Source organism: Lipotes vexillifer, unplaced genomic scaffold (assembly GCF_000442215.2).
Source record: "Lipotes vexillifer unplaced genomic scaffold, Lipotes_vexillifer_v1.1 scaffold961, whole genome shotgun sequence".
Classification (NCBI taxonomy): Eukaryota; Metazoa; Chordata; class Mammalia; order Artiodactyla; family Lipotidae; genus Lipotes; species Lipotes vexillifer.
In genome coordinates this window covers 781,674-798,176 of record NW_006776468.1, presented here as the reverse complement: position 1 = coordinate 798,176, position 16,503 = coordinate 781,674, and the positions used below count along the sequence as shown (strand labels likewise).

At 38.8% G+C, this 16,503-nt stretch overlaps 1 protein-coding gene across 3 annotated transcripts in view; it reads left to right on the top strand.

The window, feature by feature from the left end:
• TESK2 (testis associated actin remodelling kinase 2) overlaps positions 1–16,503 on the top strand; it is a 133,285-nt gene that overhangs the window by 28,345 nt on the left and 88,437 nt on the right. The window contains exon 2 of one of the 3 annotated variants that reach the window (XM_007450358.1): positions 1,314–1,625. The exons of 1 other annotated variant lie outside the window; for it this stretch is intronic. In XM_007450358.1, the coding sequence (XP_007450420.1) occupies positions 1,404–1,625 (222 nt within the window). In that variant the 5' untranslated portion in view covers positions 1,314–1,403. Of the gene's footprint in view, positions 1–1,313; positions 1,626–16,503 lie in introns of those variants that run through there. One more of the 3 variants, XM_007450359.1, reaches the window with a different exon arrangement.

Sequence of the window (16,503 nt, the reverse complement as noted above, 5' to 3'; positions counted from 1 at the left end):
TGTTCTGCCTGTATTTTCCTCTACCAGTTTTTAAAAAAATATTTATTTATTTGTTTGTTTGTTTAGACTGTGTTAGGTCTTCGTTGGGGCATGTGGGAACTTTAGTTGCAGCATGCGGACTTCTTAGTTGCGGCATGCACACGGCATCTAGTTCCCTGACCAGGGATTGAACCTGGGCCCCCTGCATTGGGAGTGTGGAGCCTTACCCACTGGAGCACCAGGGAAGTCTCCTCTGAGAGTTTTATAGATGCTGGGAAAACTGGACAACTACATCTAAAAAAAAAAAAATTAAATTAGAACATCTTTTTAACACGTACACAAAAATAAACTTAAAATGGATTAAAGGGACTTCCCTGGTGGTCCAGTGGTAAAGAATCCACCTTACAATGCAGGGGGTGCAGGTTGCATCCCTGGTTAGGGAACAAGAATCCCACATGCTGCGGGACAACTAAGCCCCACGCGCCACAACTACTGAGCTCGCGCCTCAACTAGAGAAGAGAAAACCCACGTGCCACAACTAGAGAGAAGCCTGCGTGCTGCAGTGAAAGATCCCACATGCCTCAATGAAGATCCCGCGTGCCACAACTAAGACCTGACACAACCAAAAATAAATAAATAATAAATCTTTTTAAAAAATGGATTAAAGACCTAAATATAATTGATTCTTGTGGAAAAAGTAGATGTAGGGAGAGACAGGCTAAAAGAAAAAGTGGGTTTTTGTTTTTATTCTTAGGTACCAGATGGGCTGGAGCCTTCTGTAGTCAGTTCTGCTGGACTGGGTTGTTTAATCAAGAGTGGAATTTTAAATTGCTTTTGGATATAGTTTTCTTCTTTTAAAATTATACAATTTTATAGTATAAGATATTTGTCATCCTTGTTTTGTATATTTGGACTTAATGATTTTTCAAATGAAGAGAAAATTATATGAGGCTGTGAAGGGCATTGGCAGGAGCACAGGCTTTGGAATCAGGCAATCTGGCATGTTAACTTTATCTGTACCATTTGGTGACTGTATGATTGCTTGACCTCTCTGTGAAATGAACTTAATAATCCTCATATCATGGGGTATTTGAGAATCAAATGACGTGACATATGCATAACTCTTATAGTATGTTTCCTAGATAATAGGTACTCAACGAATAATAGATATATCACCGCTTTTTGAAGGTAAAAGCATAAAGTGTTTTTTAGATCTGAAAATCAGGAGCTAGAATATGAAAGAGGAAATATTTTTACATTGATAGTGTACTGTATGCCTGTATTTATTATTCATTAATGGTTTTAATGAAATATCATTTTAATCTCTTATTTAGTGACAAGCCAGAAGAGAAGTAAAACTCAACAGAAATTTACTATGTGTGGAATTCATTCCTAAAAGAAGAAAAAAAGTGATTATTGAGACTATGGATCGGAGCAAACGGAATTCAATTGCAGGATTTCCTCCACGTGTGGAGCGTCTTGAAGATTTTGAAGGAGGTGGTGGAGGGGACGGGAACTTGACCCAGGTGGGAAGAGTTTGGCCCTCTTCATATCGAGCTCTTATAAGTGCCTTTTCCAGACTGACGCGTTTAGATGACTTCACCTGTGAAAAAATAGGGTCTGGCTTCTTCTCTGAAGTGTTCAAGGTGAGTGATGCATCAGTTTTTCTTATATTGTCTTGTTGATGGTCAGTTTCACTGCAGAGTTGACAGTTGTGTTTAATTAAGACATAGGCTTTGCCTTGTCAGGGTGCTATGGATCTTGAGCAGTGTTGCAAACTGTCCTCTTGAGCTATCTATTAACTTGTAAGATATTTTATTTATTTTATTATAAAAATACTACATGCTGATCAAAAATTAAAATAATATAGGAGCCTCTTCCACTCCCCCAGAATTCTTCATCATCCCAAATGGAAACTTTGTACCCATTAAAAAATAATTCCCTCCACTACCCTTAGCCCTGTTAATGTCTGTTCTACCTTCTGTCTCTATGAATATGTCTATTCTAGGTATCTCATATTAATGGAATTATACAATATTTGTCCTTTTATGCCTGGATTATTTCACCTAGCATAATGTCCTCAAGATTCATCCATGTTGAAGCATATATCAGAATTTCGTTTCTTTGGAATTCTCTGGCGGTCCAGTGATTAGGACTTGGTGCTGTCACTGCCGGGGCTCTGATTTGATCCCTGGTCCGGGAATTAAGATCCTGCAAGCCACACGGCAGGGCAAAAAACAAAAACAAAAACAAAAGAATTTCATTTCTTTTTATATCTGAATAATATCCCATTGTATGTATATACCACATTTTTTTTATCCGTTCACCTGCTGATGGACATTTGGGTTGTTTCCTCCTTTTGATTATTGTAAATAATGCTACTATGAACACTGATGTACAAGTAACAGTCCCTGCTTTCAGTTCTTTTGGGTATTTACCTATAAGTGAAACTGATGGGTCATATAGTAATTCTGTGTTTAGCTTTTTAAAGAAATTGTGGTAAAATACACATAACATAAAATTCACTGTCTTAACCATTTTTAAGTGTACAGTTTTAAGTATATTCACATTGCTGTGCAACCAATCTTCAGAACTTTTTCATCTTGCAAAACTGAAACTCTGTACCTACTAAATAATTCTTCCCTTGCCTCTCCCCGCAGCTCCTGGCAACAACCATTCTACTTTCTGTTTCTATGAGTTTGACTACTCTAGATACCCTATATAAATGAAATCATGTAGTTTTTGTCTTTTTGTGATTACCTTATTTCACTTAGTCTGTTTTACTTTTTAAGGAACCACCATACTATTTTCTGTAGAGTTGTACCATTTTACATTCCCACCAGCAACGTACAACTGTTCTCATTTCTCCATATTCTTACTAACGCTTGTTCTCTTCCTTCCTTCCTTCCTTCCTTCCTTCCTTCCTTCCTTCCTTTCTTTCTTTCTTTTTCTTTCTTTCTTTCTTTCTTTCTTTCTTTCTTTCTTTCTTTCTTTCTTTCTTTCTTTCTTTCTTTCTTTCTTTCTTTCTTTCTTTCTTTCTTTCTGATATTAGCAATTCTGGTGGGTATGGAGTGATATCTCATGTGGCTTTGATTTGCATTTCTCTCATGACTAGTGATGTTGAGCATCTTTGCATTGGCCTTTTGTGTATCTTCTTTGAAAAAATATCTATTCAAGTCTTTTGTCCAATTTTTTTTTTTTTTTGTGGTACTCGGGCCTCCCACCGCTGCGACCTCTCCTGTTGCAGAGCACAGGCTCTGGACGCGCAGGCCCAGCAGCCACGGCCCACGGGCCCAGCCGCGGACGGGATCCTCCCGGACTGGGGCACGAACCCGCGCCCCCCGCATCGGCAGGTGGACTCCCAACCACCAGGGAAGCCTTTTTTGTCCAGTTTTGAGTTCGATTTTATTTGTATGTAAGGGTCATATCCTTTATCAGATATATGTTTTGAAAATATTTTCTTATTCTGTGGGTTGTCTTTTTACTCTCTTATAGTGTCCTTTGATGCACACAAGTTTTTAATTCTGATTATGTCTAGTTTACCTAGTTTTTCTTTTGTTGCCTGTGCTTTTGGTGTCATGCCCCAAAATAACTTCCAAATCCAATATCATGATTTTCCCCAATGATTTCTTCTAAGAGTTTTATAGTTTTAGCTCTTACATTTATGTCTTTGATCCATTTAAGTTAATTTTTGTATGTAGTGAAAGGAAAGCTTTAACTTCATTCATTCAATGGTGCTGAGTTTTCCCAGCACCATTTGTTGAAAAAAACTGTTCTTTCCCCATTGAATGGTCTTGGCACCCTGTTGAAAATCAATTGATCATATGTGCCGGTGTTGATAACACTTTTATTTTATTTTATTTAAAAACATATTTATTTAGGGACTTCCCTGGTGGCACAGTGGTTAAGAATCTGCCTGCCAATTCAGGGGACACGGGTTTGATCGCTGGTCCGGGAAGATCCCACATGCCACAGAGCAACTAAGCTTGTGTGCCACAACTGCTGAGCCTGCGCTCTAGAGCCTGCGAGCCACAACTACTGAGCCCATGTGCCACAACTACTGAAGCCCACATACCTAGAGCCCATGCTCTGCAACAAGAGAAGCCACCACAATAAGAAGCCTGTGCACCACAACGAAGAGGAGCCCCCGCTCGCTGCAACCAGAGAAAAGCCCATGCACACAACAAAGACCCAACGCAGCCAAAAATAAAATAAATGAAAAATAAAATAAAATAAAATAAAATAAATAAAAAACAAAATAAACAAAAAATAAAATAAATAAATTTATTAAAAAAAAAGTCATTGCCATACCCAAGGTCATCTAGGTTTTCTTCTGTGTTATCTTCTAGGAGTTTTACAGTTTTGCATTTTATGTTTAGGTCTGTGATCCATTTTGAGTTAATTTTTATGAAGGTATAAAGTCTATGTCTAGATTCATTTTTTTGTATGTGAATCTCTAGTTCTTCCAGCCCCATTTCCTGAAAAGACTATTTTTGCTCTGTTTTATTGCCTTTGCTTCTTTGTCAAAGATCAATTGACTGTATTTATGTGGATTTCTGGGCTCTGTATTCTATTACATTCATCTGTTTGTGTATTCTTTCATCAATACAACAAAGTCTTGATTACTGTAGGTTTATAATATGTTTTGAGGTCAAGTATTTGTTCTTCTTTAACACTGAGTTGGCTATTCTGGGTTTTTTGCCTCTCTATATACACTTTAGAATCAGTTTGTTGATATATACAAGAAAACTTGCTGGGATTTTGGGATTGCATTGAGTCTATAGATTAAATTGGGAAAAACTGACATTTTGACAATATTGAGTCTTATCCATGAACATGGAATACCTCTCCATGTATGTAGTTCTTCTTTGTTATCTTTCATCAGAGTTTTGTAGTTTTCTTCATACAGATCTTGTACATATTTTGTTAGATTTACACCTAAATATTTTATTTTGGGGGTTGCTGATGTAAATAGTAATTTATAATTTTAAATTCTACTTATTCATTGCTGGCATATAGGAATGTAATTGGGCTTTTTTGTACTAACCTTGTATATTGCAATCTTACTATAATTGCTTATTAATTCAGGAGGTTTTAAAATAAATAAATAATTAATTAATTAATTTGGCTGCCTCAGGTCTTAGTTGTGGCATGTGGGATCTTCGTGTGGCATGTGGAATCTTTCGTTGCAGCACACAGGCTTCTCTCTAGTTGTGGTGCTCAGGCTCCAGACGCGCAGGCTCAGTAGTTGTGGCTCACGGGCCTAGTTGCTCCATGGCATGTGGGATCTTCCCAGACCAGGGCTTGAACCCGTGTCCCCTGCATTGGCAGGCAGATTCTCAACCACTGCACCACCAGGGAAGCCCCGGAAGATGGATTCTTAACCACTGGACCACCAGGGAAGTCCCTATGTGCTCTCATCATTTTTAGTGTAATTTGGTTTGATTTCCTTTTTTTGTTTTTAAACATCTTTATTGGAGTATAATTGCTTTACAATGGTATGTTACTTTCTGCTTTATAACAAAGTGAATCAGCTATACATATACGTATATCCCCATATCTCCTCCCTCTAGTGTCTCCCTCCCACCCTGATTTCCTTTTTAATCTAAGAATTATATAAAATGAGATTTTAAAATTTCCACACAGTAAGTTTTCTTTTGGTAATTGTTTGATATTTAATTTCTAATTTTAGTACATCATGATCAGAGAAAATGGCTTATATGAAGTCTGCCTTTGGAGTATAATTTAGATTTTGTTTTGGTGTAATGCATGATCAGATTTTTTTGAATGTTGCAAATGTGTTTGAAACAAATATGAATTTCTATTTGTTTGCATAAAGTTCTATATATCTCTGTTAGATTAAGCTTTTGTATTGTGTTATTCAGATGTTATATGGCCTTCTTTATTTTAGTCTAATCTATTTCTTTGAAAAAGTTCTATTAATAGTTCCTAATGTGTTTATAGATTTCTCCTTGTGTTTCTCTCAGCATGTTATTTGTTTACAGGCCATTTTGTGAAGTAGATATTAATAGAAATTCATGAGTATTATTGGATTGTATGCTATAGATAGATTGTATATTTTATAAATGCTAGTTTTTTATTTTTATCCCACCTTATGCTTTTAGCTTTGATTTCTACTTTATCTGATATCAATATTGTGTACCTTCTTCCTCACTGTATGCATTTGTCTGTTGTTTTGGTTATTATTTTCCCAGTATGTCTTTTTCCATCTCTATTTTTATTCTGTCTGTGATAGTACATTTTTAATGTGTGTCCTGTGAAACAGTTTTATATTTCGTTTTTTTGATCCAAAATTAAATTTGCCCATAAAGAGAGAGATTGTAATCTGTTTACATTTATTGTGATTACTTCTGTCTTTATACTGAGTAAACTCTTAAATGGTAATTTAATGAGTATAGAATTTAGGACAGTAGTTATTTTCCTCAGCACTTTGAAATTACTCTTCCCCTTTTTCTTCTTTTTGTAGTTCACCTCTATTTTTGCTGATAAGTTAATTCTTAGTCTGGTTGTTACCCTTTTTATTTTTCATTTATTTATGTATATTTTTTAAAGACTATGGTTTCTTTTTTCTTTTTTTTTTTTTGGCTGCAGTTGATCTTCATTACTGCACATGGGCTTTCTCTAGTTGCGGCGAGTGGGGCCTACTCTTCGTTGTGGTGCATGGGCTTCTCATTGCAGTGGCTTCTCTTGTTGTGGAGCATGGGCACTAGGCACACAGACCTCAGTAGTCGTGGCACATGGGCTCAGTAGTTGTGGCTCATGGCCTCTAGAGCACAGGCTCAGTAGTTGTGGCGCATGGGCTTAGTTGCTCCATGGCATGTGGGATCTTCCTGGACCAGGGATCAAACCTGTGTCCCCTGCATTGGCAGGCGGATTCTTAACCACTGCGCCATCAGTGAAGTCCCAGGGATTTTTTTAAAATCTCTTTTTATCTCTGTGCACTGCTGTATCCTCAGTGTCTAGAATTCTACTTGGCACATAGTACCCATTTTTCTACAAGGTTATTTTTCTTGTATCTTACTGATTTGTGGGACTCCTTTATATCTGTGCTATGAATTATAGATATTTTCCAAGATTGTAGTGCTTTTTAAGCTAGTTTTTAACAATTTTGCAATGTAGAAATAGTTCATTTTGTTTTTTACTGTCTTGACTTCTGTTTCTTTTATTATTTAGAAAGGCTGTCTGCACTCCTTTGTTATAAATAACTTAATTTTTTTCTAACCACTTTTAGGGTATTACTACTTATGTTTAAATATTTGATCCATCTGGAATTTATTTTTTAATATATGTACTCAGTTCTACCAGCAATATTTAGTTTATATAAATCTTTAATATTTTTCTCACTGATTGGAAATGTCACCTTTATTCTATACTGAATTTTTCTAAGTATTTTGGTCTCTTTCTAGACTTTATTCTATTGCATTGAACTGTCTATTCATATACCAGCATTGCAGCTTTATTTTAATATCTGGTTAGTCTAGTTCTCCATCATTATTATTCCTTTTCAGAATTTTCTTGGCATTTCTTCCTTTTTTTTTTTTGTGGTATGCGGGCCTCTCACCGTTGTGGCCTCTCCCGCTGCAGAGCACAGGCTCCGGACACGCAGGCTCAGCAGCCATGGCTCACGGGCCCAGCCACTCTGCGGCATGTGGGATCCTCCCGGACTGGGGCACGAACCCGTGTCCCCTGCATCGGCAGGCGGACTCTGAACCACTGCGCCACCAGGGAAGCCCAACTTCCATTATATCTTATGTTTGTTGTTTGCATATGAGGACTATTAATTTTTACATATTAATTTTTGGTGCATCTAGTATGCTGAGTTTTTTAATGTTTGCAATAGATTTTCAGTTGATTCACTTTGATTTTCCAGACATACAGTCATATCTGTGAATGATGATAAATTTATTTCCCATTTTTATATCTCACTTATCTTTTTCTCAATAAATTGCATTGATCAATACTTCCTAAAATGTTAAATAATAGTGATATTTGACATCTTTGTGTTGTTCCTGACTTTAATGGGAATACTTGTAGTGTTTCCTAATTAAACATGATATGGTTTTGGGGCTGAAGTAGATATCTCTTTTTCTATTGGATCTTCAAAATCTTAACATAAAATCTCCTGTTTTGTGAATAATTATTTTTATGCAGTATGGATGTGGAATTTTTACCGTATGTCTTTTCAAAGCCTGTAGTATGATTGTTAATTTTATGTGTCAACTTGAGTGGGTCAGGGGCTGCCTAGATATATGGTCAAATTTTATTCTGGGTGTGTCTGTTAGAGGAAGTTTTGGATAAGATTATCATTTGATCAGTAGCCTGAGTAAAGCAGATTGCCCTCCCTAATGTGGGTTACCCTCATCCAATCATTTGAAGGCCCATGTAGAACAGAAAGGCTGACCTTCCTATCATTAGAGGGAACTCCTCCTTGACTACTTTAGCTGGGATATCTGTATTTTCCTGCCTTCCTTTGGATTGGAACTGAAATATTGGCTCTTCTTGGGCCTTGAGCCTGCCAGCTTTTGGACTGGAACTTATACCATCGGCTCTCCTGGTTCTCAGGCCTTCAGACTGAGACTGAAATTACCAGTGGCTTTCCTGGGTCTCCGGCTTACTGACTGGAGCTCTTGAGACTTCTCAGTCTATAACTGTGTGAGCCAATTCCTTATCTCTTTGTATATATCTTGTTTGTTCTGTTTCTCTGAAGAACTCTGCTACATATGGTGATACATGTATTTTTCTCTTTGGCTCTCTTAGTAAAGTGAATTATATTAGTAGGTTGCCTAATAGTGAGTTATCTTTGCATTCCTGGTGTATTATTCTTTAATGAGTTGCTAACTTCTTTTTTTTTCTTTAATTATTTTATTTATTTACTTTTGTCTGCGTTGGGTCTTTGCTGCTGTGCGTGGGCCCTCTCAAGCTGCAGCGAGCGGGGCCACTCCTCGCCGCAGTGCACGGGCCTCTCACTGCAGTGGCCTCTGCCGTTGCGGAGCAGTGGCTCCAGGTGCGTGGGCTTCAGCAGTTGTGGCATGCAGGCTCTAGAGCACAGGCTCAGTAGTTGTGGCGCACGGGCTTAGTTGCTCTGCAGCATGTGGGATCTTCCTGGACCAGGGATCGAACCTGTGTCCCCTGCTTTGGCAGGTAGATTCTTACCCACTGCGCCACCAGGGAAGCCCCAGTGTGTTTATTTTTAAGGTTCATGATGAATTTAGCTAGTTTGCTCTCTTAGGAAATAATTAAGACTGATGAACTAGGGCAGTGGTTCTCAACTGGGGTCAGTTTTGCCCTCCTAAGAGATATTTTGCAATGTCTGGAGATATTTTTGGTTGTCACAACTGGGCAGGGGGTGCTACTGGCATCTAGTGGGTAGAGACCAGTGATGCTATTAACATTCTACAATGCACAGGATAGCCCTCCACAACAAAGAATTGTCTGGCCCAAAATGTTAATAGTGCTGAGGTTATAGATCCCTGGCCTAAAAGCACTAAAAAGATGAAAGTATAGCATCTGTTACTGAATTTAGGAAAAATATACTTTTAGAAACAAAACAGTTTGGATTTACATTTAAAACCATTTGTGAGCTTCAAAGAGTTTCCTTTGATTGTTAATCTTTTTCACGTTTTTAAAAACTACAAAACAGATTAGGGTAATTTCATTGTTTCTAGGAAAATGAGTTAGAATATTTTGGATGTTAGTGAGACCTATTTAGGGAAGAACTGAGGTATGTGTAAGAAGAGGTGACATGAGTGTTTGTAAAGTAAGGGAAAAGAATGTAAAACCAAATGGCACAATGGCCCTAATCTCTTACCTTCTGGTAAGTGGAAAATCTATTCAGCTTTACTGTAGCACTGGCTGACAGCCTGTTCAGTGTTTTAAATTAAGGGTGCTTCTGGTAGGATACAGTAGAAGGCTTTTAATTTCTTTTTTAAAAAAATTAATTAATTTCTTTATTTTTTTGGCTGTGTTGGGTCTTTGCTTCTTCGCACGGACTTTCTTGTTGGTTGCGGCGAGCGGGGGCTACTCTTTGTTGCAGTGTGCGGGCTCTCATTTTGGTGGCTTCTCTTGTGGAGCACGGCTCTAGGTGTGCGGGCTTCAGTAGTTGAGGCACACGGGCTTCAGTAGTTGTGGCTCGTGGGCTCTAGAGCACAGACTCAGTAGCTGTGGCGCATGGGCTTTGTTGCTCCGCGGCATGTTGGGATCTTCCCGGACCAGGGCTCGAACCCGTGTTCCCTGCATTGGCAGGCGGATTCTCAACCACTGCGCCACCAGGGAAGCCCTTAATTTCTTTTTATACTAATCCTTGTTTTGTTTGGGAAAATAATTGGAAGGAGAATTTCTAGGAAGATGACTTTTCCAGTCTCTTGAGGTAACTAAAGTACCCCATGAGATACTAAAACACAGAATTATTTTAGTATGTATTGTGAAACCTATAAAACCTGGAATCCCATTCTAGAACAAAGTATCAATGTGATTTCTTTTCTTTTTAATAAGAGCTTTACTGAGAGATAATTCATATACCATAAAATTCTCCTTTTTTAAATTCAATGGTTTTTAGTATATTTATAAGGTTTTACATCCCTTGCCACTGTCTAATTTAAAAATGTTTTTATCATCCTAAACAGAAATCCTGTACTTATTAATAGTCACTGCTCATTCCTCCCTTCCCCCATCTCCAGGCAACCACTAGTATTCTACTTCATGTCTCTATAGACTTGCTTCTTCTGGACATTTCATATAAATGGAATCATACAATATATGACCCTTATGACTGACTTCTTTTACTTAGCATAATGTTTTTAACATTGATCCATGTTACAGCATGTATCACTATTTCATTACTTTTTATGGCCCAGTAATATTACAATGTATGGGTAATACCACATTTTGTTGATGTAGTCATTTGTTGATAGACATTTGGATTGTTCCCATCTTTTGCTTATTGTGAATAGTGCAGCTATGAATATTTGTGTACAAGTATTTGTTTGAGTACATTTTCAATTATTTTCAGTATATACCTAGAAGTGGAATTACTGGGTCATATAGTAATTCCATTTTACTTTTTGAGGTACTACCAGACTATTCTTCACTGTGGCTGTTTCATTTTACATTCTACCAGCAATGTATAAGGGTTCCAGTTTCTGTAAAACTCACCAACATTTGTTATTCTATCTCTTTATTATTTAAATTTTTAAAAATTATTATAACTACCCTAGTGCATGTGAAGTAGTATCTCGTGGGTTTTTTTTTAGATAATAATTGATTTACAATATTATATTAGTTTCAGGTATACAACATAGTGATTCAAAAGTTTTATAGATTATACTCCATGTATAGTTATTATAAAAATTGACTATATTCCCTGTGCTGTACAATATATCCTTGTAACTTATTTTTTTGTTTTGTTTTGTTTTTTTTGTGGTACGCGGGCCTCTCACTGTTGTGGTCTCTCCCATTGCGGAGCACAGGCTCCTGACGCGCAGGCCCAGTGGCCATGGCTCACGGGCCCAGCCGCTCCGCGGCATGTGGGATCCTCCCGGACCGGGGCACGAACCCGTGTCCCCTGCATCGGCAGGCGGACTCAACCACTGCGCCACCAGGGAAGCCCTTGTAACTTATTTTGATACATAGTAGGTTGTACCTCTTAATCTCCTCCCCCTATATTGACCCTTTCCCTTTCCCTTTCTCCATTGGTAACCACTAGTTTGTTCTCTATATCTGTGTTTGTTTCTTTTTTGTTATATTCACTAGTTTTATTTTTTTTAGATTCCACATACAAGTGATAACACATAGTATTTGTCTTTTTCTGTCTGACTTATTTCACTAAGCGTGATATCCTCCAGGTTTATCCATGTTGTTGCAAATGGTAAATTTCATTGTTTTTTATGGCTGAGTAGTAATCCATTGTATATGTATGTATACCACATCTTCTTTATCCATTTGTCTGTTGATGGACACTTACGTTGCTTCCATATCTTGGCTATTGTAAATAATGCTGCTATGAACATGGGAGTGCATGTATTCTTTCGAATTAGTGTTATCCTTTTCTTTGGATATATACCCAGGAGTGGAATTGCTGGATCTCATAGTAGTTCTATTTTTAGTTTTTTGAGGAACCTCCATGCAGTTTTCCACAGTGGCTGTACCAGTTTACATTCCCTCCAACAGTGTACAAGGGTTCCCTTTTCTCCATTTCCTTGCCAACACTTGTTATTTGTGATCTTTTTGGTGACAGCCATTCTGTCAAGTGTGAGGTGATATGTCTTTGTGGTTTTAATTTTCACTTCCCTGATGGTTAGTGATGTTAGTGATGAGATCTTTTCATGTGCCCATTAGCCACATTATGTCTTCTTTGGAAAAATGTCAATTCAGGTTTTCTGTCCATTTTTAAATTGGGTATTTGTTTTTTTGATGTTGAGTTGTATGAGCTGTTTACAAATGTTGTATATTAACCCCTTATCAGTCATGTCATTTGCAAATATTTTCACATTCAGTAGATTGTCTTTTTTTTGGGTTGCATTGGAGGTCTTGGTTGCTGCGTGCAGCCTTTCTGTAGTTGTGGTGAGTGGGGGCTACTCTTCGTTTGTGTGCAGGCTTCTCATTGCAGTGGCTTCTCTTTGTTGTGGAGCACGGGCTCTAAGTGTGCGGGCTTCAGCAGTTGCGGCACGTGGGCTCAGTAGTTGTGGCTCGTGGACTCTAGAGCGCAGGCCCAGTAGTTGTGGCACATGGGCCCTGTTGCTCCACGGCATGTGGTATCTTCCCGGCACAGGGCTCGAACCCGTGTCCCCTGCATTGGCAGGTGGACTCTGGGCCTCTCACCGCCGCGGCCGCTCCCATCGCAGAGCACAGGCTCCGGACGCGCAGGCCCAGTGGCCACGGCTCACAGGCCCAGCCGCTCTGCGGCACGCGGGATCCTCCTGGACCGGGACACGAACCCGCATCCCCCTCATCGGCAGGTGGACTCTCAACCACTGCACCACCAGGGAAGCCCCCCTGCCCATTTTTAAGTTGGGTTGTTTTTGTTGAGTCGTAGGAGTTCTTTATGTAGTGTCCTTTAATGCAGAAAAGTTCTTAATTTTGTTGAGATTCAGTTTTTAGTTTTCCTTTTGTTGCCTGTGCTTTTGATGTCATATCCACGAAATTGTTGCGAAATTCAATGTCATGAAGATTTTCCCTAATGTTCTTTCTAAGAATTCTGTAGTTTTAGCTCTTAAGTTTTGGTGCTATTGTAAATGGAATTGTTTTCTTTTCTTTTCTTTTCTTTTTCTTTCTTCCTTCCTCCCTCCCTCCCTCCCTCCCTTCCTTCCTTCCTGGGTCTTAAAAAAAGGAATATTTTATTAAAACAAAAGTGACTACAATGAAAGGGGTTTTAAAAAGAAAACTAAGAAAGTGGTGTTTTGCTTGGGAGGATTCTTATACTCATGCAATGAGGAGTCTTTCTTTAACATCAACAGTGGAAGTGTTGGAAGGATGCAGTGGCTGAGATCAAACTAAGAATGCCAATGTCAGGCCAAAGCCAGTTGGTGTCTTCCAAAGTGACAGAAGGGGATACTATAGGGAAAAACACAGGAAGAGCTGCAATCTTTTTGCCTCCTCTAGAAGAGAACTTTATGTGCTGTAAGGAGAATGCTCTAGCTACCCTGCGTTCTAAGGATAGGACTTTGTTTCTAGCAGTTTTTAAAAATATTTATTTATTTATTTGGCTGTGCCAGGTCTTAGCTGCGGCACGTGGGATCTTCATTGCCACAGGCAGGATCTTTAGTTGTGGCATGTAGGCTCTTTTAGTTGCAGCATGCGGGCTCTTAGTTGCGGCATGTGGGATCTAGTTCCCTGTTCAGGGATTGAACCCAGGCCCCCGGCATTGGGAGTGTGGAGTCTTAACCACTGGACCACCAGGGAAGTCCCTCTAGCAGTTTTGTTGTCGGGGGAATTGTTTTCTTAATTTCATTTTCAGATTGCTTATTGCTAGTGTAGAATACAATTGATTTTTATGTATTTATCTTGTATCCTGTAACCTGGCTGAACTCTTCTATTAGTTCTAATAGTTTTTGTAGTGTGGATTTTATTTTTTTAGAGTTTTCTATATACAAGATCATGTTGCCTGATCAATATGAATCTTGATTGCATAGGTGATCTCTTGAGAATCAATCCCCAAACATACATTCCTTTAGAAGATTAATTGAATTTCTTTGGAATCAGCTTTTCTTGTTAACTAATACAGTTAAAATGTGTCTTCTCATATAACAAGAGGTATGGCTCCTTGTTTTTAAGCCCACCATATCAAATACTTTGTCATTTTGGAACCAGATTATATTCTAAAGGTGTATTGGTAATGATGTCAGTCTTGAGAGAGTGGTACTCATAGTACTGATTTGATCATCCCCCCCAAAGCCTTGTTTGTCTTACTACCCTTGGGGAGATTTTCTCCTCTCCCATATCTGGACCCTTGCAGTTTGAGTTAAATGCCCGTATTCTGTGTCTTCACAGAAACCTATGTTACCTTATCATATTCTTTTGACATCATCTGTTTAAAGTGTCTTGTCATCCCACTTAGCTTTAAGCTCCATGGACAAGGACCATGTCCTATTTACCTTCATTTCTCCAGGATATAGCACTGTGCCTAGAATAGAGTAGGCATTCATTCATCTATCTATCCATCCATTCATTCCTTCAATATATTGTGGTCTTTCTAAATACCAGGCACTGTGAAAAGTGCTTAGATACAGTGATGATTAAAACTTGTTAATCCTGACCTTGTGGAAATTATAATCTAATGGTAAGCAGTTACATTAAGTAATTACAAGGGTAATTGCCACATAAAGGGAAGCATAGTATATTATTTATTGTTGCATAACAAGTTTACCACCAATGTGGTGGTTTAAAAGAACACATATTATTATATCTGTTTCTGTAGTTCAAGAGTCCAGGTATAACTTAGCTGGGTGCCCTGCTTCAGAGTCTTACAAAGCTGCAATCAAGGTGTCAGCTGGGGCGGCCATTTTACATGAAGCTCAAATGGGGAACGATCTGCTGTTAAGCCTGCATGGTTGTTGGCAGCATTCAATTCCTGGCATGCTGCTGAATTGAGGGCTTCTGGTCCTTGCTATGTTTCCTTCTCCATATGGCAGCTTGATTCTTCAAAGCCAGCAAACAAGAGAGTCTCTGAGCAAGATGTGGGTTACAGTCTTATGTAACATCATTATATTTAGGTTGCAGTTAATTCTTCTTTAATGTTTTAATTTACATTAAAGTCACTTTTCCCATATTGAATTTGTGTGGAGTAAGTCACTGATCCTGCCCAGGGTCAAGGGGACAGAATCACATAATGGCATGACACCAGGAGGCGGGGATTATAGAGTCTGTCGCCACACACAGATTGCAGTGGGGCTACAAAACAGCCATACGCTTAATTTGAAGAGGGATGATGGTCTTCTTGAAAAAGTGAAGTTTAAGTTGAGACCTGAAGGGTGAGTGGGAACTAGCCAAGTGAAGAAATAGGTTGGAGATGAGCATTTCTAGGAGAAGGAACAGTCTATTCATAGGCCAGTGAATGGAGTCTGAGGTGCAGTTGAGGATTTGAGAGAAGTCTAGAATGGCTAGAGCAGAAGGTCAATGGGACATTGGTAAGAGATGTAAGCAGAGGTTTATTGTTGAGGACCTCATCATCTGTAGAGGTCCTAAAAGGTAAGGATTTTGGACTTTATCTTAAGAAACTTGCTTTTATTCAAGGGTGTAATATGTTCTGATGTGCATTATAAAAAATTACTGGCTGCAAATATCAAATGAATTGGAGAGGGTAAGAATAGATTCAGTTTGGCAATGGTCCAGGTGAAAGATGTAATGTGTAACTTGTGGTGGAAGTGTTGTGTGGTAGCAGTGGGGGTGGAGAAGAATAAAATGATTTGAAATACTAGACATGCTTTTTAATTTACCATTTTAAGTATGCTTGTAAAAAAAATGGAGAAATATTTAGAAGGTATTATCTGTAGCATTTGGTGAATGATTGGATGTGATGGTGAGAGGAAGGAGGAATCAAAGATGATTTCAAGGGACTTCCCTGGTGGCGCAGTGGTTAAGAATCCTCCTGCCAATGCAGGGGACACGTGTTTGAGCCCTGGTCTGGGAAGGTCACACATGCCGCAGAGCAACTAAGCCCGTGCGCCACAACTACTGAGCCTGCATGGCACAACTACTGAAGCCTGCGCACCTAGAGCCTGTGCTCCACAACAAGGGAAGCCACCTCAATGAGAAGCCCGCCCACCGCAACGAAGGGTAGCCCCCACTTGCCGCAACTAGAGAAAGCCTGTGCACAGCAACGAAGAACCAATGCAGCGAAAAATAAATTAAAAGAAAAAAAAGAGATGATTTCAAGTATGAGCCCTGAAGGAGGAGCACATTTGATGATTTTAAATTTGGATTGGTGTGAGGTGCTTATGAGACTATATGTGGGAAATGATCCATACACAGTGTCTTTCTTTCTTTTTTTTTTTTTTTTTTTTTTTTTTT